This window comes from Mycteria americana, chromosome 3 (assembly GCF_035582795.1).
Source record: "Mycteria americana isolate JAX WOST 10 ecotype Jacksonville Zoo and Gardens chromosome 3, USCA_MyAme_1.0, whole genome shotgun sequence".
Classification (NCBI taxonomy): Eukaryota; Metazoa; Chordata; class Aves; order Ciconiiformes; family Ciconiidae; genus Mycteria; species Mycteria americana.
The window spans coordinates 23178395-23204556 of record NC_134367.1 but is presented as its reverse complement, the minus strand read 5'-3'; the positions used below and the strand labels follow the sequence as shown (position 1 = coordinate 23204556).

At 42.7% G+C, this 26162-nt stretch overlaps 2 protein-coding genes across 3 annotated transcripts in view; one reads left to right on the top strand and one right to left on the bottom strand.

Annotated features, from left to right (window-relative positions):
• DLGAP2 (DLG associated protein 2) overlaps nucleotides 1-21923 on the bottom strand; it is a 478821-nt gene extending 456898 nt beyond the window's left edge. The window contains 1 exon segment of the mRNA XM_075498032.1: nucleotides 21821-21923. Coding sequence (XP_075354147.1) covers nucleotides 21821-21838 — 18 coding nt within the window. The 5' untranslated portion in view covers nucleotides 21839-21923.
• Nucleotides 21924-22206: 283 nt separating this feature from the next.
• Nucleotides 22207-26162, top strand: part of ERICH1 (glutamate rich 1) — a 103673-nt gene continuing 99717 nt past the window's right edge. For both annotated transcript variants that reach the window (XM_075498033.1, XM_075498034.1), the window contains exon 1: nucleotides 22207-22361. In XM_075498033.1, the coding sequence (XP_075354148.1) occupies nucleotides 22340-22361 (22 nt within the window). In that variant the 5' untranslated portion in view covers nucleotides 22207-22339. The remainder of the gene's footprint in view (nucleotides 22362-26162) is intronic.

Sequence of the window (26162 nt, the reverse complement as noted above, 5' to 3'; positions counted from 1 at the left end):
CCAATCTGCTTGCCCTCTCACCAAGCAAAAATTTCTTCACAAATACAAGACAAAGAAGTGATCCTCCCCTACGAAAATCAAAGTGCCTGAATTGAGAACATAGGTTAATCCAAAAAGATATTTGTATATGATTTTTTTATAAGCCTTGATGAGTTTACAGACACTAAAGGTTTAGAATAAATTTCAGTGGTGCTAAATATTACAGAAAGCTTCCTTTGCACACACTCAATTTGAAATATTAGTTCATTTCTTATAGTTATCTCTTAAATGTCAGTCATGTAATTTCTGAATATGCACGATGAGTTGCCATTTTCCAAAGATACACCATGGCCAAGCCCTTATGCTCATCAGCAAAAGTGGCAAGAAAAATCATTAAAAACTGCCGTTTAACACATTTGTTCACAGGCACAGCAGGGCTTATTAGACTGTGCAGAACATCGCCCTTACACAGCTTCACAGCTTTTGGATGAGAGGAGATACTCCTTTACAGTTTGCTTTCCCACCCCTCCATTTAGTTATGCCATTTTCATTGCTCCTGACGGAGACGGTGAATATAAGGCTGCTGTGCAGTAGGTACAGGTAAAGCAAATACACACTTGTCCTCCGCTCCGCTTGCATACACACAGCTTCTTAACATGACTCACATTATTCTTTCTGTAACCCCCACCGTTTATAATTTGCTGTTCCTGTGGAGTCCCTGACTGGCAGACTGCTAACACTTCTGGCCTTTTTTCTTGCCTGGCATTTTCACTAGCAAGAGTAAGGGCTCTGGAGTTGGTACTAAATCCAGACTGGTACTAATGGACTTGCCCTTCCCAATTACCGTAGGTTACATTTGAACCTTCCCGAGTTTAGACACTAAAAAATTATGATTGATTTTAAAATATAAGATATTAAATACATGCCTTGCGGCTACAGCACTTGAACAGGTTTCAGGATATCTGAGTTCTGTGGCTTGACTGGCCACACTGACTTAGAATATTTATTCCTTAGGAAAAACACCACATGAATCACTTAATACTCTTTTGCAACTGCTATGGGTATCCCACAATGCAACGCTTGTAGTTTCATAGCAAACGTAGAGTTCAAATATTCATCCACTTTAACGTGAATTAGCAACATGCTGTTTCTTCATATTTAAATCATCTAGCGTTTGAATACAGAATGGAATTTCAAAGAATTTCCTAGTAAATTGTGTGATCAGCATGTGAATAACATTATTTAAAAAAAACATCTGTAAGAAATTCAGCATCAAACTATCTATTGATATCAGTAATAGTGATGCAGGTCCCATACATACAAATTTACTAAAATCTTACATAGAGACTTTCTTAGTGTTTTAAGTTGCTTCACAATTTTTCTTTGGGGGGGGGGCATATTTTTGTTTATTTGTTTGGTTTTTTGGAAGTGGGGGATTTTTGCTGTATTGCTGATTACCGAGACATCCCCTACCAGTAAAAGCTGGCAGAAAACTACCATCACTCATAGGATCCCATAGAGATCTACTTTCTTCCAACATGAAGCAATCTCCAAGTCTTTTGAAAGATGTCAAAATCCATTAAAATAATTCTTGGATTAATTTGTGAGGTACAATGTCAATGTCCAGCTATTGCTGTAGAAGAAACATTTGATTACAGAGAATAACAAAAAATATACCATAAATCCTACTCACTTACTTTAAAAGACTAATGTATTTTCCCCAAAGGAAAATCAGCCATGACTGTGAAAGAAAGAGGGCAGCAGGAAACTACAGATAATTAGGATGAGAATGAGAGCTCAGGTCAGGAAATGCGTGCAGTTCCAGTGTGGATGATCTGTGCTTGCTCTGAAATTCTCAGTGCAGCAAACTACTGTCTAGAACATGATTTTCTAGATGAGGGTAACTGAGTTTAAGAGATCCAGACATAGTTTTTTACACATATGTACCTACAGATATGCTAGGTATAAAGACCTTCTTCTGCTCAGATGAGATCTAGGAATTAATGCAGTTGCTTAAACGCAGCTGTCCAGTGCTGTTTGAGATACTTTTGGAGACAAACCTAACTTTTTGCTCTGTGTATGCCAAGTTTAGATGCAGTAATGAAGGTGCAAGGCAGATGACCCTCTCCTCCATCTCCTGAGTATGCATGTTTTACTACATTAAATAACGAGTTGAATTGATAAATTGACCATGAAAACATAAATATTTAGCATACTGGCACCCTCTTACATGTAGACAAGTAAATTTATAGGCCTTAGTCTTGATGCAAATCTTATCAACTGTCCATATATGATGCCCAGTGCCATTCCAAGACACTTAGGTACCAGTACCCGAGTCACCTGCACAGGGGCAGGTAAGATACAGAACCTATAGAAGGCCACAGCTTCCTTAAGTGCCAGCTGGAGATAAGCATGGTTACACAAGGGCATCTAGTATTGCATTAGATGGAGGAACCTGAACAAAGTTCCAAGAGATCAGGTTAAGGAAGAATGTAGAAGTCCTAGAAATGAAGAAGTCCTTGAAATTTTCGTCAGTACTCCACTGAGAAACCTTGTTCATCGCCTTGCTTGCTGCTCCAGATGACCCACACAGACATAATGGGTACTCGCCTCGTGTTTGTGTAAAACGATGAAACAATGGTTTGGTATTTTTAATTAAATGATAATTCTGATATGACAATCTGTGGTAAATGCTTAGAACAGACTTATGCTGAGACACTTCTACATCTGGTGTGCTAACTGTGGCTCAGTAAAGTTAAATGTATATTTTTAAAGACAAAATCATAGCAGTTTTGCCCACGGAACAGGTAGGAGGAGATTCAGTTCTCCTACATCTGAACTAGTCACCCCCATGCGTCCTTTGCAGTCAGTCTGATCTATTCAGACACCTACTTTAGAATGAGATTAATTGCACTTTACACTAACTAGATCTCCATTGGCTGTAAAGAAATGCAAGGGCAACAAGCTCAGATGGAGACATCTGCACTGTATGAATTCCACACATTGTGATAAATGCAAAAAAGAAGTGTGCACTGAGTTCCTATTTGCATTATTTTTGGCTACAAAAACAACCCTGCACTTGCCATTTTAGACAGCAAAACCCTCCCTGCTAGCACAGCCTCCCAGCTCCCCCCTGAATATGGAAGAAGCACTACTATCCAGCTAAAGTAGAAGTTAACAGTATGAATGATTTTCCCAAGGTCTCAGGAGGAGTTTATAGCTTTTTTATTCAGTACCCATTCTCACAGACATGGGTATAAGCTAAAAATGCACGCTTCACCCTGTTGTCACGTTAATTAATATTTGCAAAACATACTTAAATCTTTCGATGATCCAGAATTGTGAGGTATTGCTATTGTGGTTGTTTCGTAGTTTCACTTTGGCCCTGACTTCTGTTCATGCTGCCTAGCTGTACTCTTATGGGAAGGCTGCCATAAACCTCAGATTCCCACACTTTAAGCATTTGAATTTCATAAAATTGAAGCAACGTTTCAGGAGTAGAAGGTCAATAAAGGACTCAGTAAAGAGTTGTTAGGCATGACTTGCAGTCATGGTTCTGGGTACTTGGATGTTGGTTCATTAAAATTAGTGATGCTTGTTCAAAGATTTAATCAGAAGATGTACAAAACAGGGCATTGCTTGGATTTCAAGTGAAAATCTTTAATAAGATTTATAGGCCAAACAGCAGAAAAGGTTAGTTTATGGGAACGGGACTCTTCAGTTGATGGACTAGTAGTTTCTCATATACAGTGACAATGGAGTCTTGAGTTACCACAGACAAATAGCCAAAAAAGAAAATTATGTTAAATTAATATCCAGGTCCTCAGCGAGGTGGAATTCAGCTAATAGATCTACAATGCTCAAATTCAGGTGTCTACAGTTACCAAAGTGCCTACGCCTCTAGAACAGTCAACGGTGCCTATGATCGTACATTGAGGGCTCAATTCAGTTGCTCACATACCAGTGCCCAGTGTCACTGCAGGTGCTCTCAGGTACCATGCGTAACCTCCAACTGCCATTTCTAAAGAACATACACCCTCTGTAGGTCCTACAACATATGCTCTAGCCCATGCAGATGTCTCGGATAACCTAAAGCATCTGAAATACCATAGGATGCTTAAGTTTACTGCACACGTAGTGGCTGATAAGCTGACTTTCTCGGTTGCCTTCGCTGTACCTACCAGATCACCACGCACTATAGTGGGATCTTAGGCATGTAGGGATTGAGACAGTGCATAAATACAGGTGTCTAATGACTTCTGAGGCAGCCTATTTACTCAAGAGCTCTGCTCAGGCTGGGAGACATTACACAGGACCTAAGAAAGACTGGAGTCCTTTAGTGTAGTAGCTGAGAGCCATGTGGAATAACTTAGGGCTTCTGAAAAGGCACTAGGTGTCTGTTGATGCAGCTGAATTCCCTCCTATACAGGCAGACAACTACATTCAGGTATCTTAATCCTGAACTGAGTATCACCTTTAGATTCTGATATAAATGGTACCCCAAGAATTTGTAGCTAGATTGTACAGCTGATTAGAGCAATAGGTCAAAGAATGTAATTTTCAAAAGTAACCATTTATGCTCACAGAAAAGTGAAAAGGAGCCTGATGGAAGCAAAGACAGTGGTGCACACAACAGTGACATTTAATAGCTTAGCAGAAAACACCAACATGCCTTGCACACGAACTTTATACAGAAGTGCAGTGAAGCAATTTTAACCAAAGAATTTACTGCCTGAATGATGACAATGCATACAGGCTACAGTTGTGAAGAAGAAAAAAGTTTACAGTCATCTTCCCTACAAAGTATTAATTATCTATTCTTAAATCTAATTTATAGATATGTACTACACCCATGTATAGTTAATCTATAAACTACTTATTTCTCATATTTTATGAATAAAAATGTACGTTTTTTACATGTCTCTACAGTAACAACTGATAATGACAGTGTTGATGCGGATTGGAGGGAGAATAGTCATAGCTGTGTTACACAGTTATCCTCAGTGCCCTGCAGAACTAGGGTAAACTAAATATCCAATAATCAAAAGCAACAGAAAACAGTTTAGAAGTCAGTTGGACACAAAAAATGTAACCTGCCCATGCAGCTTAAACACAAAGCATAGAGGCTTTCTGGAGGAACAAAAAATGCTGAATTTCTAATAATAAAAATATTTAGGGATCTATTGTAAAGCCTTTGGAATAAAGAACCACAAAAATTGATTTGATTTCATGCTTACAATACAACAGGGAAGGCTCTATATTTATGCATGAACATGTTCCTATTGAAGATGCAGTAGAACTGAGTAGAACTAGGATGACTTACAGAACTTTCATATGGAGCAATGCTGATATCTATTAGGGCTTTTTTAGGTATTACAAGTATCCAAATATAGAATCCTTTGCATATTTTTTTACTTTTACATGTCTGTATATATATATATATATAAAAGTCTTACTCTGAATCATTCCAAGCACTCCCAGTTGAAACCTTCTAACATTCACTCAGTTTGAGAAAACTTTTGTATAGCTTCTAAAAATAGTTGTGTGTGCAGCTTGGTCCAACAGAACTTTACATGCTTTTAAATCCCAACAATAAGGGCTTCATTTAATTAAAATAATTTTTTAAAACCTTGAAAATTGTCAGATATATCTGCTACTGACAAAGATAATGGGCATATGTATAATGATGTGCATAACGTATACTGACAATTTATCCCTTTTACGTTAGCAGCATTATGGAAGTATACCTTTTGACTAAACATGCAGTTTCAATGGCATTTTTTTCTTTAACATTCTAATGGTCAGCAGCAGATTTAATTCACAAAAATGCCAAAATAAGTTCAGCTGGAATTAAAATGCGCAAGAATTGTTCTTACTCTAAAAGAATGAGAGTCTTCTCTTACTTTTTATTTGTGGTGTTATTTTAACTCTGGGATAAGTTAAAGGCAGCACAGTACTGTGTTGCCACTTCTAAAACTGACAGCAGATCAGCCAAGTAAATGCAGGACGCATATGTTCCAAGAACACTATAGATGGAGCTGGTGTTTCCAGGGCACTATAGGGCTTTCCACTTTTTAGTACTTTGAAACCAGCACCACAACTATCTAGAAATGAAAAATCTTCATGTTAAAAGGGCCAACTTAGAGATCAAAGCTCTCCAGTTCAAACGTAGCTGGTGAGGGAACACAAACATGTTTCTTATGTGACTGCTAAACTTCTCTCACCAATGCTTGAAGCAAAGGCAATATCAGGTATTCCAAGTAGACTTTTGCACCCTGTTTCTTTACCCATCTACTTTTTTTAATGCCAAAATATTTTACGCCTCTGATATTTTTATGTACTTAACTACAGGCAGCAATTAGAATGCTGGCACTTCCTGGCTACTAACATTTAAAGCTCCTATCACAAGAGAAAAGGAGCATGTCATGTACTCATAAGGAATAGAATCGTTACCAACAACTGCTATTAATGGCATGTTCCAAATAAGCTCCAAACCAGCCTTTTTCTATGTCTTAATCTCCTGTTGCTCAGCAAGGAACAGAATCACTAAGCATCTCAAGAGATCAGGCAAAAATATATTTACTGATTTTAAAAAAAATTAAAAAATAAAAAAAGCATGAACCCCAACCCTGCTCCTGTGTGGGACTACTCTAAATCAGACTTTTTCTGCTACAAAAAAAGGGTGTGCACGCAGGACATACAACTCAAAGTTAATGCAATGTTATGACACAATTTTCAACTTCCTGTAGAATTCAATGCACAAGAACAGTGAGCTCAATTGCAGCCTTACACTAATGAAAAATCAGTTATTTCTGATGTCTTTATGCACAGATGCCGATTTTAAAAGCATCTCAAGCAACAGTGAGAAACTACAACTAAAAGATTCATTCCTTCAAGATCTGCTTAACTGCATGGCCAAAATTCTACTGGAGTGTATCAGAAAAGAGACTACCTGTAGATTTCCCCGATGGAATTCACCATACCAATATATACATCCTTTATGATAGAAATCCGCCTCTGAGCCGGTCATCCCAGGCTCTGGTGTTGAGAGCTGGCCCTTCTCAGGCGTGATGCAGTTAACCTGCTTCAGGGAGAGGCTGCATCACCCCTTAGGCTGCCATCTCACTCCACTCACCACGCAGGGAGCCCAGAAGTACCAGTAACCGCTCATTATCGCTCGGAGGGAGGCAGCTACACCATACACATTTAATCAGATGAATCTCATCTCCAGCAACAAAAGTCTCAAAGAAAGAACTGAGTCCATGAGTCCACTTGACCACAACTTCTCTTTCTTTTAAAATCAGGGTCACAAAAGCTGTAAAATATATCAAATGCTGTGAGAAATAACAGAGGTAAGTTATGAAAAGGAACTAACATATTTTATCAAGATTCACAGAATTTGCTAGGCAACACTTCCCAGTACCATACATATGGGACCAGCATTACCCACAGATGTAAGCAATGTTCTTATTTATTTCAGAAAATATTCAATACAGCAAATGAAAGAACCAACATCATCAGAATTATAACGGTGAGGCGAGGAGACAGCAAAGAGAGAGCGTTAGGGGGGGGAAAGCTAGCAAGGGAGAGCTGCATTAATTTTTATAAAGAACTTAAAAATGCTTCTCTGTTGGGAAAATCAAATCCACTCCAAGATCTTTGACTGTGAGAGCAGGGGCAGGGGAAAGGTGATCTCCATAAGGCAAGGCAGGAGCATCGCTTTACACGCTCCAGTGCCCGCGGAGCTCAACCGTGCAGCACCAGTGCGGAGGAGCCTGTAACAGCGCAGGTGAGGGAGGCACAAATCGGGATTGTACCAGCACCTGACTTCGTGGTGGGCTGCACACACCAGGCGTGGGAAGAGTTCCTGACGCGCACGAGGAAGCCAGGGAGAACAAGGTCCAGGGCTCTGAGGAACAGGGACCCCAGAGGGGAAAGGGAAGTCTGGAATAAAGGAGGACACCACATATGCCCCTGTTACTACTCATGCCTTTGAAGGACTTCAGAGTGAGAAGGTTTTGTCGGTTTTAGTGAGCTGTCTGCTTTACAGAAAGGGGTCATTAATTAGCTAATAAAGGTTGTCATACCAGCCCTGACACGTACGATAAATACTGAGGGTGGCTGGATTTTTTTTTTCTCACTTAAACCTTATCTTATATTAAATACTGCTTATTGATTTTATTTAGACCAAAAATAATTTCATCTTCTGAAGCAGTATTTAAAATAGCTCACACATTGTCAGCTCTTTCAAAGGAAATTTCTAAACATTATGGAAAAGCACATGCAGCCCTGTTCAGGATAAACACTAAATCTGTCCCCCTTCTGGGTCCTTGCTGGAGATCAGCAGAGGAGTGCTGACTGCAGTCTTCCCAAACACAGCTACCTGAAGGGATGTTGGCGTCCATGCGGCGGGGTGAGCTTCAGAGCTTGCAGTTGTGGTTTTGTAATGAAATACAATATGCTGGTCAGTGCTAGTATGGCCTGAAGATGTCATCTTGGATGGAAAAGGCAGCAATCTTCAGGTGCCCCCCTACCCAAGCACCTCCTTCAGGTTTCTCTGACACCAGCAAAGGAATGGCTCAAAATATTCGAGTAATTCCCATCATGTCGGTGACTGGGGCAGCTCACAGCAAGTTCAGAGAGATGGGCAATTCACTGACACCACAGAAAAATGGACTTGCCCACTTGCAGACAATTTACAGCCACCCACAAGCCCCAAAAGTGGTATGTTCATCAACAGTGCAGAGGCAGGGCAAGTGTGGCTGTGGCAGCCCGGGCGGTGAAGTCTTGGTCTCAGGCACCTGGCACACCTTCAGTGGCCACCGGTGGAAGGGGAGGCTATCAAACAAAGGGGACTGCAGAGTTTGGGAAGAATAACTTGCTGATGTTCTCTCTTCAGGCACCAGTAAACCGATACCCCAGCCCAGTGTTTTGGGGTATTTGGCTACTTTCCTGACAAGAGCAAGAACAAAAAGAAAATGCTGTTTCCCAGTTTCCCATTACCAGAAAAATAGGAACATAGATTATTTGCTCATATACGACATACTGGAGCCAAAAATACAGCTTCTTTTGTAGGCAGTCTTAGGTCTTTGTGACTTGAAAACGCCCATACTTGCTCTGTCCAAATTAGGTGATTTTTTTTTTTAAGCACATTTTGCTCAAAGAGTTAATACATTCAAGTCACTCCTGGGTAAGGCTACAATGAAAAGAACTGAAGTATGACACAGCCCAAATACGATGCTAAAACCAAAAGCCCTGCTCGCGGCGAGGTGCGCGCTCAGGGATGCCTTTGCCAGCTGGCACCTAAAAACCAGGTCTGAGTTCAGTGGCAAAACCTTCCTTGCTCACCCGTAATTCAAACAGCTGAATTCAAACATGTCAAATATTTGAGATGGCTGGATTTCACCGGGAAGTAGGCTAACTTGTGAAAACTAAATACAACTAAGCTGAAGTCTGAGCAACTGACAGCTCAAATTTGCACACAGGCAGCACAATGTTCTCCAAGCATATCTGGAGAGCACTTTTATATGTGCTCATTTATTATATCAAATAACAAACGCAAATACATTTAAATCTCTAGGATCCGTTCGTTTTAAATTTGTTTTCCCTGTGAAGTTGTTTCCGTCAAAGTCAACGCTTACAGTTAGGTACAGCCTCTTAAACAGCTCCCCTTGGTGTGATGGAAACACACGCCTAGGGCAGGATTTGGTTGCTTGCAAATTGGTGCCTGGCGTTATTTGGGAAACCTGGAGATACCTGAGGTCAGCAGATACGTATCAAGTCAGATACAGTACGTGGGTTACATGGGACCCTTCTGGAGCAATGGGTGAAGGGCAGAAGGGTGACTACCTAGTCCCTACTGTGGCCCTGAGCTCCTCAGTGACGGCAGGGGAAGTCCGTCCTGGGCTGCTGGTGCTCCCCAAGAGGTGCTGGGTGCCTCCAGCCCAGACTCCAGCCACTCTTCTTTGTAGCGGCCAGGTCTGCATGGGCGTTTTAGAGATGCTCAGGCACCTCAAGTGATGCTGCGCCCTAATGGGAGCCCAACTGCATCTAGTCGCCAGCGCAAGCCAGTGCTATCAAAACGTTTCTTCCTGTCAAAAATGAGGATGCTGCTTTCTCCTTCACCCTCCGACTCACCCAGGTGACACAGAATCAAGCACAGGTAAAGGGAATAAACAGCCAGTGTGAAGAGAAAGCCTGCAATTTTCATAGGGGCCAAACCACAAACGGAAATAAAGATTTCGGTCAGCCCCCCTTTTACTGCATCAAGAAACTAAGTGAAGGCCCAGGCTCAGGCACAAACACACATGGAGGGTATTAACGTGGAGGGTTCAGGCACAAACACACGTGGAGGGTATTTAAGTGAATTCACAAATACATCACTTCAGTACCAGCTGAAATTTCCAAGTAGTCTGCTGTGGAAAAAAAAACAATGAAAATGTTATTATCACGGAAATTCAGAAAGATGTCGTCGTTTCCTGGTGGCAACAGGCAACATTCCAGGAAATTCTTTTTGTTGACTTCTGAATAAAAATTTTAAGTCACATGTGAGGAAGAAAAAAATTCTATACATAACCACTAAATGATATTATATCATATTTCCATTTTTACAGGAATCAGTTCTATTCAGTTTTAGTCTTTCAGTTCATGAGTTTTTCCATATACTTAGGAACAATTAACTGCCTCCATATGGAAAAAAGTGAAATTATTACTAGTTTCATCTTCATAATGATTAGATGAATACTAATTTGCTATTGCTCAGTATTGTTAATTCTGTATTGTCTTCTGACTTTCCACTTTGTTTTGTTTTATTTTGTTACACTTCAGTCACTTCTTTTATCTTTTTTTTTCCTGTGGGAATATTTAATTTACTCTTAAAATTTCTGTGAAATCTAAGGATACTAAAGATGTTGACAAGCTACTGTTAGGTCTGCAATCTTAACTCTTTCTCCACTCTCCTTTGTGGAAGGTATATAAATGCTTGGGTATAATCACAATTTGTTGCTATATATACAGTCAATTTTTCTAATAGGTTTATGGTATACAAATGGGCACAGATTTGTTTTAAAACAACACATGAAAAATCAATCAATTAAGAAGAATACCACAAAATCCTCTAGATCAAACCACACAGTATTAGTAGCTATAGCCAAAAAATACTAGTACCGGATGGTAAAGTAAATTTTCATAGATACAGTTTTAAAGGGAACGCATCAAGAAGTTTTTACCAAGTAGTATTTCAGTGTATCCATCATTCTTTCATAACCGGGACATGTTGCATGCACATACATTGCTGTTTATTTTGGTACTTCTTGCAAATCTTTCAGATGAGATTTCACTGGTGGTAGCGATTACAAAGGCTGGACATATTTACAAAGGGAGGACAAGGCTGGAGAAGACGTTTGTATGTTTTGCTCTGAAAAAAATGAAGACTAATGATCACACTGATGTGTTTCAGAAGAGAATTCACACAGGAACAGCCTGGCTGCCAAGAATACTTTGTTCCTTGTGCTCCAAAATCAGAAACATAGGAAAAATTTGTTCCATTGGTCAAGAGGAACGCAGCTTACGTGGCAAGTCGTGATAATAACGAGTAAAATATTTCTTCAGGGTAACTTGGACCAACCCCATGAAAGATGTTGAAAAAAGAGAGGCAAATTTTATTTATCATTATGTGGAACTATGCAACTGAAATTAAGAGTGTTATAATGTTTTCCTGCAAGGTAAAGTCTTTCAAGTAAATTACTTCCTGGGGTTTTTTTGACAAGTTACCCTATTTTGTGGGTAATCTGTTTTCCAAGTAAAGAACACTCCAAATGCAGCCTGGCAGCCACCTCGCATCAGCTGAGCCCCTTCTATACATTTTTACATATCAAGATGCATTATATGATGCTGACAACTGTTTCTATAGTCTGTGCAATTTTATCTTGTACACATGAAAATATTTAAGTCTGTCAATCTTTCATGATGCAGTTTGTGAAACATGTATGATACCTCAGGAAAGACATGTTATGCAGCTTCTCCTGCCCCTTACATGTAACCAGAACAAGACAACCAAAATAGTCATCCCCTGTACTGCCCTATTAGGATCCCTTCACTGTTATATTCAGACACTTTCATCTATATCCTTGACAATTTGTCTCCTTTTCTTCTGGTGCCAAGCAGTATCACGATGCTTCCCTAAAGCCCTCCATAATACTCTCCCTTTTTTCCAGCGTTGACCTGGGCTTGCTGTTGCGTCTGCTCACTCTTTGGCTGATACATTGCAACATTAAGAAGTGCAGGAAAACACAAATGTTAACATGACAAGCTGTACTTAGAGCACCGATCTTTCAAGCAGTGAAGCAAAATGTTATCTTTGATTTCAACACTGTAATCAGAACGTAAGGCTTCACACATTCTCTTGATTCTCGAGCATCACACTAATTTGTTAAGTTTCAGTGTCCATGTACATGCTGTGGACTAACAGATGGACATTTGTCAGAACATTTTAAATGAAATTCCATCAAATTAGGAAGCATACCACAAAGTTTTTAAAATAATGAAGTGTAATTTAAAGAAATTAATAAACACATAGAAAATATTCTATTAAAGGAAGTTTGAAAAAGGCGTTTGTTATTGTGCTGGTTTTGGCTGGGACAGAGTTAATTTTCTTCACAGTAGCTAGTGTGGGGCTATGCTTTGGATTTGTGCTGGAAACAGTGTTGATAACACAGGGATGGTTTAGTTACTGCTGAGCAGTGCTTACACAGAGTCAAGGCCTTTTCTGCTCCTCACCCCACCCCACCAGCCAGTAGGCTGGGGGTGCACAAGAAGCTGGGAGGGGACACGGCTGGGACAGCTGACCCCAACTGACCAAAGGTCTATTCCATACCCTATGGCGTCATGGTCAGTATATAAAGCTGGGGAAGAAGAAGCAAGAGGGGGGACATTTGGAACTTTTTTCTTCCCAAGTAACCATTACGCGTGATGGAGCCCTGCTTTCCTGGAGATGGCTGAACACCTGCCTGCCCATGGGAAGCAGTGGATGAATTCCTTGTTTTGCTTTGCATGCGCGTGCAGCTTTTGCATTCCCTATTAAACTGTTTTTGTTTCAACCCACAAGTTTTCTCATTTTTACTCTTCTGATTCTCTCCCCCATCCCACCAGGGGGGAATGAGCGAGCGGCTGTGTGGGGCTTAGTTGCTGGCTGCGGTTAAACCATGACAGTTATCTTTCAAAAAAAACTGAAAAGAAAAATAAAATGTATTACATTACTTGGGTATGCAACTAAATAGGAAGGCATCTACAAGCAGATGCCAGGAAGGCTCCTGAAAGACACTGCAGTCTGAATGTGATACAGGTATATAGGAGAAACTTTTCTATTTTCTTGATCAAAGTAGCATTCTACAGCCTGGCATACACTGCACTTCTCATCTTTGTAGTCTGCTCTTTCTGCATCATTTTTAGGACAGCAATTCATGACAATTTTGGAAAGTAAAAAGAAATAGAAAATCACAGGGAACTGATCAGAGACATGACAATGGTTAGCAAATGAAGTGTGTTTCGTAATTTATCCACGACAAGGAGTATTTGAGTGACTTTCACCCTGCTCTAAATCATAAGCACAGTACATGTTAAACATATTAATGTATCAGATGAGACATTTACTAAGGAATGTACAATCTCCAAAAGCACCATAAAATGAAAATGCTATTTTGAAATACAATAACTAAGAAAAAGAAGAATGAAATGTGTGTCAAAAAGAAAACTCGAAAACAAACAATATAAAAGAACATTAACTGCACCTTAAATGACTGCAAGAGTGAACAGACATTACTACAGGAGATCTTTTATTGATAGATGTAAGAGTATTTCCATTGATTTATGTAACCTTTAACAATTTATTTTAGCTGTAGAGAAACATTTTTAGGGAGGAAAAAGAGAAAAACTTTGGGAAGCATCTGAAATTAATATATCACTTCTTAAGCTCTGAAAAGAAATATATCAGACCTTCAAACTATTGAATTTAACTATTTAGATCTATTATAATGCTTTGGTCATCTGTTTCATTATTTTCAAAGGTCAGTGTATGTGCCTTTGAATTCATAAAGTAATATATAACTTTGTACATCTAGTTGCAGCTGAAATCTTGAAGTGTAGAAAGCTTTCCTAAGAGAGGTCAGTGCAGTATAAGAATGCATCACTTTACAAAAGGAGGAATAAGGCTGAAAAATAATGTAGAGACAAGCTTTCTCTTTTAGAAGGGTCATATATGTTAAGGTTTTGGAGTACTAAATTCTAAATTACCATTTAAGAAAACTGTTATCAAATTACTTACCATTCATATTATTATAGAAGTACAGGATATCACAACTAATTGCATCCCTCTTCAACTTCATCAAAATAATTTCTTTTGAACCACCTCACTTATGCTCACCTCTTGCATAATGAATAAAAGTTGACATGCATGGAGATGGGAAACACAGTAGAATCCAATACATTTCAGGACTGGCAGCAAAAGTAACGCTGCATTTTCAGACGTACTGCTGCCTTTTCTGCATATAATGCTATAAACTGCAGATACGTGTGACAAAAACACTCTGATCTACAAATCACAGTATACTGCAGTTTAAATAAACTGTGTGCTGTGAAGGAACCATGCCTAGTCTATGTGTAACATTTTGATTTCTCAGCCTACTAAAACTTATGGGAAAAAAGTAGCAGTCCTGTTTATCCATTTGAATTCCAGAAAGGAAACGAGTAAATTTAAATTTCTGTTAAGCTACTAAGAAAACATCACTTACATTAGCTATTTTTAAATTAATCTCTTAAATATCAGAGTTATTCTCTGAAATCCAATGATTTACCTAGCTCTGAAAACTAATTTTGGACATTTGCAGCATGAATACAAACTATAGTAGCTATTCCTAAATGACACCATTTGGAAACAGACCCTCAAAAGAGTGAGATCAAAATCTCAGACTGAAATAAAAATCAAATTACAGTGTATACAATATATAACAGGAATACTTAACAATCACATTTTTAAAATGTCTTACCTTTAAGTAAAACATTATGGCAAAGACAACCCCAAAATAGCCAAAAAGCAGGCTAGATGCTGGATAACAAAGCCACAAGTCGCCAGCAAAGAAAAGATCAGTTTCACGTCCTGCAGCCAGAAAGGGCTGGAAACATCAGAGGGGCCTGAATTCTCCTGCAGAGGGAAGGTGAACCTTGTGTCACTCTTACCAATGGGAGGCAAAGTCTTCCCAGCTAGAGGATATTAATACTTCTTACTCATACGCAACGTCTTCTTGCTATGTGATGTCTTCATGCCCCAATCTCAAAAAAACAAATAAGCATTATTAAGTCTACATATTATTTGCTCTACATTGTGTTATCATGAGGAAGCCTGGTTAAGGGTATGATAAAGAATTCAGACAGACACATAGTCTTTTCAAGAAACTTGATTGTGCTTTTTCATTTCCTTTTCTAGCATAAAAAAAGGCCCAGATTCTTCCCGTAGATTCAACTATGCAGGGTTTGAAAGGCTGCAAGATCAAGGGAAGTAAATCAAAGGAAGAAAAGCAAGCTTTGTCCTCCTTTCTGCTCATCAGGGAAGATAATTGTTATCAGTCTCTAAAACTAAAGAATATATTTGTTCATTTAAGTGAAATCTGCTGTTACGTGGAGGATAAAGGTGGCCTTATACTGATGCTCTTTGGAAAGAATTTCACTCTGCGTGAATGAAGCAAAAGTGTTGTCTTTTATCTTACTTGGACTCTGTTTAGATAAATTCAATAGAGTAAAAGCATTTATGCTCTGTAGCTTTATATCCCAATGACTTATTAAGCCATAAATCAATAAGAATGTGAAAGTGGGAGATCCTCTGGGTTTTTTTCCTTCCCCTTCTATTTTTAGATTACAAGAAATAAAAGTAGTAACTACTTAAGATTCTCTCTCTACAGTCTGCCATTCAGGGGAAAAAAAGAGGGTCAAAAAAACCCTCCCACTTGTGGCGATTGAAGCTATTTGTTCTGTGTTATTTTTATGGGCTACTTGTGAAACTAGAAGGCAGGCGTGAAAGCTGGGAAGTTCTTTCTACTCCTCACTGCCAGTAAAACACACAATAATACAGTAACATACTTCTGTACCCCTGCAGCAGCACGAGCTCTAGGAATGACCACGCAAGAGTGAAATGGTTTGGACAAAGTTTCCTTAAAGGCTAAATTGATTATCTGCATCATTAATAATACCATATACGGTTTCTATGAAAAGTCACCAGCCTATCCAGTTGCGAAACTAGGAGAATTGCTGGGGACTTTGCTGACATGTAATTTTATGACATGTAATTTGCATAACATTATTAAGGCATTAAAAAGTTTTACAATGCAAGTCATACTGTTAAGAAGTAAAGAATCACAGGAAACTAATTCAGTTGACCTCCAATGCACAAAAATAAATCCCATGTAGGAAATCAACATATTAAAAAACCCTGGCATGCTAAGGGCAATTAGGTTCCAGACAAGCTTAAACAATTAATTTGCACTCTCCCCCACACCTTAGGGGTTATTGAAAATACAGTATCACCTAAATTAAAGAAGAAAGATAATAAGGACACGGTACAAAAAAATGTTTTGAATTGTTATTCTCAGTACTGACCTGCTACCTTTCCAGGGCACTGCAGGAGAGTTGTTCCCTCTGAAAGGCAGCACTCCAGAGGCTGAACACCGCTCGAGCAGCCTCTCAGCTTCCAAGACGAAACATGTATCAGAGACACCTTAAATGACCACTACACAAGAGACTGGTGTCCAGTTTCTCCCTAAATTTGTGTTTCTTAGTTTTACGCTTTCCTAACTGTTTTTAACTTCATTATCAAGACTTAACCTTTACATTTGCTAGAATAAACTTTGGCTTGCAACAACTTTTTGTGTTCAAACTGAGCTCAGGTCAATCTGACAACTGTAAGATGCTCTTCTTTCCTTTGACATAACGAATTTACTTTTTAAAGAGAGTATTTAAGACGGAAGATACAAAATTGAGAGTGGTGGAAGGATTCTGGGAGAAGGAGCAGCTATGAAGGACCCAAGATGGGGAGCCATAGATAGATAGAAAGCTCTGGTATATACTTTTATTATTTGCATGTAAATACAATCTGAATCTCTAAATTACTGATTTTTGCCTTGTTGGATTTATGTATGTATCTGACCATATTTTTGACATGTTTCATTACTGTCAATTTATCTACTTTATCTACACACAGCGATAGCGGCATCTACTGAAGATAACATACGCCGATTCCCCTTGTGAGATAAAAGCCTTTATCTATGGTATACCTCATGCATCTCTGCTAACTGCAGGTGTATACTACATTTACTACCAAAAGTGGAAAGAAAGTCTTTTTAGATTGTAAGAATATATGGTTACAAAAGTACAAAAAAATTTAGAGGGCTAAAGGCCCATGCCATACTGGAAGCTATTTGTTGTTCATTTTCAAAACTGGCAAGGACACAGAACTGTGACAAATGTGGAATGAAAATGCACGGAAGATAAGTAAATTTTATGCACAAAACAAGTATTTAAGAAAGTACGGTGAGAAACAGATAAAAGCAAAGTGAGACCAATATATATGCATGCGTAGAAACATTGATTGAGAAATCTAACTGCAGTGATTTCCATCCTCTCATCACAACTGAGCTTATACTAAATGAATAAACTGCTACTTGACATTTCCTAAATAAATATCATGGGAAGAGTACTTATTTTACTTTAATGAATCATTTTGGCCCTTACAACAGAAAGTAGCTGTGATGAACTATAATCTGTTTCGGGAAATATAATTCTACAATGGAGATATATATGGACTGAAACATGAGAAGTTTTGGTCTCCAACAGGTCTACTTTAAAAGAGATTCTGATTCATCCGTGCCCACTTCTACTTATATTTGATCACAGCTGTTGACATACTGTATCTGCCATGAAGAGAGATATTTCTCTACTAGAGGTAAGAAAGCCATATGGTTCGTGGATGACTATGAATTTTTGCAAGGCAAACTGAACTACATATAATTTTTTTTCTGTAGTTATTCAAACAAAACTACCCACTTACCAAACAGAATATTTTAGATTCAGGTGGGATATTTTGGCCCATATAATACCTTTCTAAGAACTGAAAGTCTGTCTTAAACACAACCATAACTGATGAGCTAACACTAACTTTCTGCATTAGTGGTCCTCTCGTTCACCATGCACGGTTAGATAAACAAATTCACTGTAGTGATGAACTGAAGCAGCAAATAAGACTTGTCTTGTTCATGGAGCAGAACTGAAGCAGCTGGTTTTGTTTGACTGATGCAGTTTGAAAGGGCCCCCTCATGGTATACCTCAGAAAAAACAAGGGTTTATTTCAGTGGTTTTTTTATTACCAAAACCACTCATAGGATTATCATAGCTATACAAGGAAATTGCTTTGAGTATGTGTAATTGCAAACAGGAAAAAAGGTTCCTGCCAAATAACATTTTACTACCTTTGTTAAGGCACACAAAAACTATCCCAATAATTACCCCAATGTCTGTAATTTAGCCAGACAAAGCTCTCAATCAAGCTGAAATTTAGTCATCCAGACTGCGCCTGTGAATATTTCCTATTAAAACATCTGCTGTCAGAAAAAACTGTTGTAACTGTGAAGCGGTAACTTGACCAGGATGAGCAGTGTTCAGGAAAGGCTGCAGAGGGTACCCTCTGGGCGGGATGCTGCCTGGTGTCCAGAGACAGTGGAAACTGAATCCAAGCTTTCCTCAGGATCAGGTATGAATGTCCTATTCAGGGATACATTTCTCCTATCACATCTACTACCAACTAATATTAAAGTAACTTGCTTCACATATTGGAATTTATTAGAATAAAATTTTTAGTTAGCCATAATGGACCTTGACATTTTTATCTTGATTTGGTAACTTTTAACAGCTTGGCATAGCCAACAGTATCACCATTAATACTGGTGGGACTTTACCCTACACAAATGTGAAATTCTGATCCCATTAAGTCATTAGGAATATTATCACCGATTCAGCGAATCTTGGATTCAACTGTGAGGTTTTATGCATTATATAGAGAAAACACATTCTCCTCAACATCTCTGTCAAAAGCAGTCTGTGTTTGCTGGTTGTTAAATACTTGCTTAAAGCATTTCTGACTTGACTCTACGTGTAACTTCAACTTGTACCAGAAATTTAAACTCATTTCAGAGGGACTAGAAATTCTAAAAAGTTAAGAAAGAGGTATGCCCTATACATTCTAGTGCAAACTAGATATATGTGTAACTAAATGCAAATAGCACTTTATAGTACTAAAACGAAAAGATAACAATAATCTAAAACAGAATCAATGAATTTATTTGACAGTCCTAGTTTTTACTTCGTGTGTAACTGAACAATGCCATAATAAATACATTCTTTAACTTAGGAATATTATGTGAGATCACACAGCGTCTGACTACAGCACTCAGAATTAAATCTCCAATGCATAACATTGTAATTCATAAAACTATTAAACATCATCTGAGTCCATTTAACCACACACCAGAGGTCTTTTCGATGAGGGGGGGCAGACAACCTTTCAAATATAAATAATAAAATCTGGTTAGCACTGTAAAAATAGCTCCACGCAGTAAAATTAAAACTTGCAATTCTGAAAGAAAGTGCTTTGTGCAAACCACCTGGAAATGACTTGAAAGTATAATTGCTAAATTGCTGAAAGCACAGAAATATAAAACTTCTACTCTTCCTATTTTACCTGTTTTTCAGATAAAACACAAGACGGAAATGAAACTAATCACAGACATGAAAGGCTGATACCTCAACTACATTTGCATTATGAAATAGGATCACCCGCTGCTCTAGAGCAGTTGCTTTTTAAAACAAGTCCAGTACAACTAACAGGCTCCCCCGACATATCCCAAGCTGCAGTACAAAGCATTCAGCTACTAAGACCCCACGTGAGATTTCTCAGTCATCTGCGCTTGGATTTGCACTCGGTCACATTCAGGTGACCCTTCCTCCCAGCAGGATGCCCCTTGCAGCCATCTACGTACTACTCAAATGACTTGAGGTATTCAGTATTTCAAATTTTGCTAGTGCTCCGCTTGTGACGCTACGCCGAAGCGCACAGAAATATACACAAACCACTCCAGCACTGAGAAGGGCACTTGAGTTTCACAGCCTTGTTCTGGGGCTCACACCACCTAGAGTGATTGGAGCACTTGATCTCGTTCTAAGTGCTTTAATTTGGAAGAGATTCAAATGTCACCTGCTCCCAAGACACATTAAGCCGCTGTAAGCCTGTGCCGTAAGGACGCACAGTCGGAAACAAACCACAAACGGTTCGTCGCTGCGGATTACAAACCCTCGGAAGTTTCAGGGAAGTTGAGGCCGCAGCACTCATCTACGCGTTCGTCGCTAAACGCCACGGCGCCGGCATCGCGGCTGGAACTGGGGCACCGGCAGCCTCAGAATTAGGTTACGAAGGCGACCGAAAGCGGGGCCGTAGGAGAACGCCCCTTCGGCACCTTCCGCCGGCTGGAGGGCTGCCCCCGCTCCCCTCCCCCGGACCGACCCGCACCGCACCGCACCGGGCCGGGCGGCGGGGGCCGCCCGCCTCGCACCGCCCCGAGGTGGCGGCCGCCGGGCGGTTCGCCGGCTCCGCTGCGGGAGGCGAGTTTCGGGGAGGCGAGACGGGCCGGAGCGCGCTGCGGGTTTAGTACGATGCTGGTGAATTACTTTCTCCCCCCGCAGACGGTGCTCCAAAGGGCCGCGGAGGCGCTCGGCCAAGCCGGCTGCGAACGCCACCCTCCCCGCGGGGAGAGCCACCCGCCATCGCCCCGGCGACCGGGGGCAGCGCGGCAGATGCCTCCGGCCCCCGGCGCCCGCCTCCGCGCTCCGGCTGCGCGCCCGCGGACTTTTCCAACGGCGCCGAGCCCTGCGCGCCCGCGGCGGGGCAGATGCGCGGAGCCGGCGCGGGTAACGCGCGGGACGCACCCACCGCCCGCCCCTCCTCGGATGCCGGGCTGCGGCCCCGCCGCCCCTCGGGGCCGGGACGCCCCTCCGGGGGGCCGTGAGAGGCCGGGGGGAGCAGCGCGGCCCCTCCGACGTACCCGCGCCCTCCGCGGCACGGCATGGCATGGCATGGCACGGCGGCCGGGATGGAAACGGGGGGAAGCGGTGCAGGCGGCGGCGCGGCTGCAGCCGCGGCTCCCCCGGCCCCTCCTCGCGGGGCAGCCCCGACAATCACGCGCTCCCAAAATTTAAATCGCCTCCGGTACTGCGGCTCCGCGCGCGCGCAGCATCCCCTGCCACGCCGCTCCCTCCGGCCAAACCGGCGGCACGAAGGGTCCGTCCGTGCCTTCCCCCCCCCCCCCCCCGCCGCCTCTCCCCGCGCTCCGCGGCCGGTGCCAGCCCGCAGCCGCCCCGCGCCGGCACACGGCACCGCGCCGCGCAACCCTCCTGCCCGGGCTGTGCCGAGGCGAGACCCCCGCCACGGCGAGACCCCGCCACGCGGAGACCCCGCCACGCGGAGACCCCGCCACGGCCAGCGCGGCGCCGGGACGCGCGGGCGATGGGGGAGGACGCCACAACCGACGGCGCGGCTGGCGCGCCCTCGCCCCGCTGCCCGGGCACCCGTCCCCGACGGCGGCGGTCCCCGCACGCAGCGGCCGGACCCGCGGCACCGGCACCCCCCTTCCCTCCGCTGCCTGGGCGGGGGCATCCCGCGAGCGGCGCGCCCGCCGCCCCGACGGCGGCCCCCTCCCCTCCCCTCCCCTCCTCTCCTCTCGCCTCCTTCCCTCCCGCCCTCCCTCCCTACCTTTTTCAGCGCTGACATTCTAGTGCATTATTAACGCGGCGGGTGCGGGCTGCGCGCGGGGCTGCCGGTCAGGGGAAGGAGGCGCCCGGCCGGCAGCGGCAGCAGCGGCGCGCGCCCAGCATCACCCCGCCGCCGCTCACCCCGCCGGGGCGCCGCCGCCGCCGCCCGCTCCCCGCGCGCCGCCGGGGCCGCCCGCCGCGCGCCACCCCCCCACCCCCCGCGCGCACCCCCGCCCTCGCTCCCGCGCGCGCGGCGGCGGCGCCCGCCGGCTCTGCGCAGCCGCGCTCCCCCTGCCGGAGCCCGCGGGCACCGCGCCGGCCGCGGCGGGCGGGCGAGCGGGGCGGGGCCGCGCGGCCCCAGCCGGCGGCGCGAGGTCGCCCCCGCCCCCGCCTCCGCCAATGGCGCGCCTCCGGTGCCGTGACGGACAGGCGCGGCGGCGAGAGGAAGGAGGGCGAGCGCGGAGCTGCCGGCTGCGCGGGGCGGGTCGGGCTCCTCGGAGGGGGCCGCCCGACCGGGGCCATGGCCCTGAGCAGGAGGGAAGGTAAGGCCAGGCCGTGCTGTGCTGGGTGAGGGGGCATCGAGCGGGGCCGTCACTGCTGCCATGCCTGCTCCTTGGGGCTGGGGACAGGGGGAGCCTGGGGGGGCGGCCGTTAACGGCCCCAGGCGCGGCCGCCCTCAGCTGAGGCGCGTTTCCGTCCGGGCGTACTGTGCTGCCGTGCTGGAGAGGGACTCGCGTGTTCCGCTCCTCGGCGCCCTTCCCCGCGGGTGAGGGCGGTGGGAAGCCGGCGGTGGACGGGGAGGGCAGCCTGGCAGCGGGGGAGGCGGGCGGCCTGGGGCCGCCGTGGGGGCTGGCTCCCCGTGGGAGGGACCCTGGGGTGAAGCTGGGGAAGGGCGGGAGTGGCGGGTGTGCAGGGCGGCAGAGGCGCGGCCGTCCGGGCGGCAGGAGCCCGGCCTCGTGGTCTGAGCCCTTGGAGCTCCTGTCCTGTACCCCTCCGGCTCGGAGGCGCCGGGGAGAGTTCCTGCTGTGTGCTCCTGAGTGGGGGCTAGGAGGGGAGAGTGACTGACATTATGTCTTTAATCAGAAAGTATTTTAAGATGAACACCTTTTTTCTCGGTGTGCATATGCATGTGTACTCGTTAGTGACCACACAGCTTGGCTTATTTAAAGTGAGTTAGCACAATTCTGATATAACTATGGTACTGTGCTTGCAAAGGAAAAAAAAAAAAGCCTTCCCCTATCCAAGCATGACTTAAGTCCATTTGGTTTGCCTTTATGTTTTATAAGACTTGGCCTTGCACAGGAAGAATGCAATAATAAAAATATAGGTGTTCTTTAAGTGATAACTTGTTCTTAAGGGGGGGTCGAATAGGGCTGAGCTATCAGAGACCTGAATGCTTGCCTACTGTAGCGACTTCGTGGCTGACTCTTGAGTTTTCAAACAGTTCCAGCATCCTGAAACTGGAATCGTTCCTGTGAGGATAACGACATGAGAGTGAGACTAAACAGCAAGGGTTAATGTTTAAGCTATTTGCTGGCTGACTGCAACTAGTGATAGTTTTGAAGGAAGAATAAAAAGAGAGTAGTATTCTCTGTGCTTTAGATGCGGCTTCATTGGAAGAAATGGAGAAGGCTGATGGAGTAACTGTTTTGCTTCTAGGGTGACTTCCTTTGAGGAAAGGCAGAGAATTACAAATTTATGTCTTCTGGGAGAAAGTTAGAGAGTTGGGAAGAGTGAGTTCACTCACTTGTAAATAAACGCATGACTCTAGAGCTGAGAGTGGGAGTAACAAATTTCAAAGCACTCAAATTGTTTAAAACCAAAGGTCAAATAAAGAACCATTTGTTTCTTTAGGGTGAAAGAGAAAGCTGAAATGATCATGCTGAGTGACTGTCTTTACTGTGTCAAGTTAGAAATCACTTAAGCTTTCTTCAGCCACTCTAAAGAGTGATGACTTAAGATTGGGAAGAAAATACAGTGAGGAATAAAAAGATGATGGGATGCCACGTGGTCACCCCAGATGAAATAACAAAATTGGAAGAGTTTACAACCTCATCTGATCAGCCTCTGCAGCCAATAGCATATATAGAAACAGTTGATTTTCTATTATGTAAAACTATATACCTTTTTAAAAAGACAGGTGTCTCAGAAAAGAGCTGAAAAAGAAGGTTTGGATGCTTCTCTTTAAGGTTGTTTTTGCTCCTGTGTATAGGAGTAGGTTGAAGATGCTGAAGATAGACTTTTGTCTGCATTACCAGTGAACACTGAAGCTTTTTATTTTGTATTGAACTGGGCCATAATACAGAATAAATGGGATGGTCAACAGCTTGTAGGTCATGGGTCTAATTGTCAGTGAAGAGAATCTAAAGAGGTGAAAGACAGTAAGCCAGCAGTGCAGGTAAGTGAAATGCACTTCACTTTGCCAGGAAAGGGTTAGGCAGGTGTAACTGAAAAATTGCAAAGCTTTTTGAGTTTTGTGGGTCATCTTGTTTTTCAGTTGCTCATGTACCAAGGATTCGTAACAGGGCTTGAGGTACTAGCAGTTGTCATTAGATGTATTACTGACAGGATGATTATCCTCTCTGGGACAGCTGGATTCATAATTCATAGTTGTTAAACATCATCAGTTGCATCTTTAAAGCTGTAGTCATCATTCTTCAAAGTTTGTGCAGCCCCAAGGTAACACTATGGTAAAGGGTTATAGAGTGGTGTTCCAGCTGCTAAAGGGTGGAGTTAAGATATGGTGTAGGTGTAGTATATGTTACCGACCTTAACTACTAATAAGAAGTGATTGAGGAGTGCTATTTTCATCTCTTTGTGATGAGCCAAATGACTTGGACTTGGGGTAGGAAGCTCATTCTTGTAATAGGGATTGAAATGAGATTGCAGTTCCTTAGTTTTAGGGTTTTGTTGGTTTGTCGGGTTTGTTTTTTTTAAATGGCCATATAAGATATTAAACAGCTTAATTCTTGTGGAAACACACACCAGTTTTTTTCCTTTTTCTAATTGTTTAAGAACAATTTTGCTTCTTACAGATCTTGATTTATTTTTTTTATTTTTGTTTTTTAAACTCAGCATAATTTTTGGAAAACACTTTGAGGCTTTTTCTGAAAAAAACATAAAGCCCATCTTTTAGGGTGTGGATTTCTTTTCTTTCATCAATATATGTTTATCAGTAAGGGAAATATTAAGTGGAAATGGAGTTTGATGCCTGACACTATTTTCTTTTGCTCTGGGAGAGGTATCTTGCCCCTGCCCCCAAGCAATTAACAATGCACGTTGCTTTCGGTGACCAAAGATTTATTACAGCTTACCAAGATCTAAATTTTATTTTGATTGTAGTTGAATAAATCATGACTATCTGGGGGTTTTTGTGATTAAATGTAGAAGTTGCACTAGAGCAAGTAATTGACTCTGCCATTAAAACCTTGGCGGGGGGGGAATCTTAGGCCTTTTTTTGTTGCTGACTTCGACCTTGTGCCTGAATGAGAAATCTAGCCAAAGAGAAAGGCCAACATGGTAATGCAAGAAGAGGCAGAAATCATAGATCCAATGGCTTTGTATTTAGAAAGTCTGTGAGGGTAACTCATGCCCACAGATAGCTGAATATGTAAAGCCTGACATAATGTGGTCTTCGGGGTTCTGTGTTTTGTGTGGGTGGGGTTTTTTTGGGGGGAAGGAAGGTGGCTTTGGGTTAGTTTCTTTTTAGAAATTATGCTTTGGAGCAATTCTTATCTACTTTGCAGTGAGATAGGATAGTCCGCAAGAGATAGGTAGGACTCTTCAAACATACTAAGATTTTTTTAGGAACAGGTGTATGTACTTGTGTTATTTAGTAAAAGTGGTAAGTGGGGGTGGAGGTGATGTGCGCCATTTTGGTATGTTGGTTTGGGGTTATTTTACCTTTTTAAACAATCAATGTGTGATGCCTTTCACTCAACACTAGTTTTGAGCTTGTTATCAGTAGATTTCTGGAATCTAAGGGCTATCTTGGAGCAATCCATAAAAGGTTAAGATTGTGTTGTAGTTTAACCCCACCCGGCGACTAAGCACCACACAGCTGCTCGCTCACTCCCCCTGGTCAGATGCAGGAGAGAATCGGAAGAGTAAAAGTGAGAAAACTCGTGGGTTGAGATAAAGACAGTTTAATAGGTAAAGCAAAAGCCATGCACACAAGCAAAGCGAAACAAGGAATTAATTCCCTACTTCCCATCAGCAGGCAGGTGTTCAGCCATCTCTGGGAAAGCAGGGCTTAAATGATCATTTAAACTTAAATGATGCAGAGTCTTGAACTTTTGCCTGTGCTCAGTGATACTACCCAGACAATTTCATGGTTTGTTTTG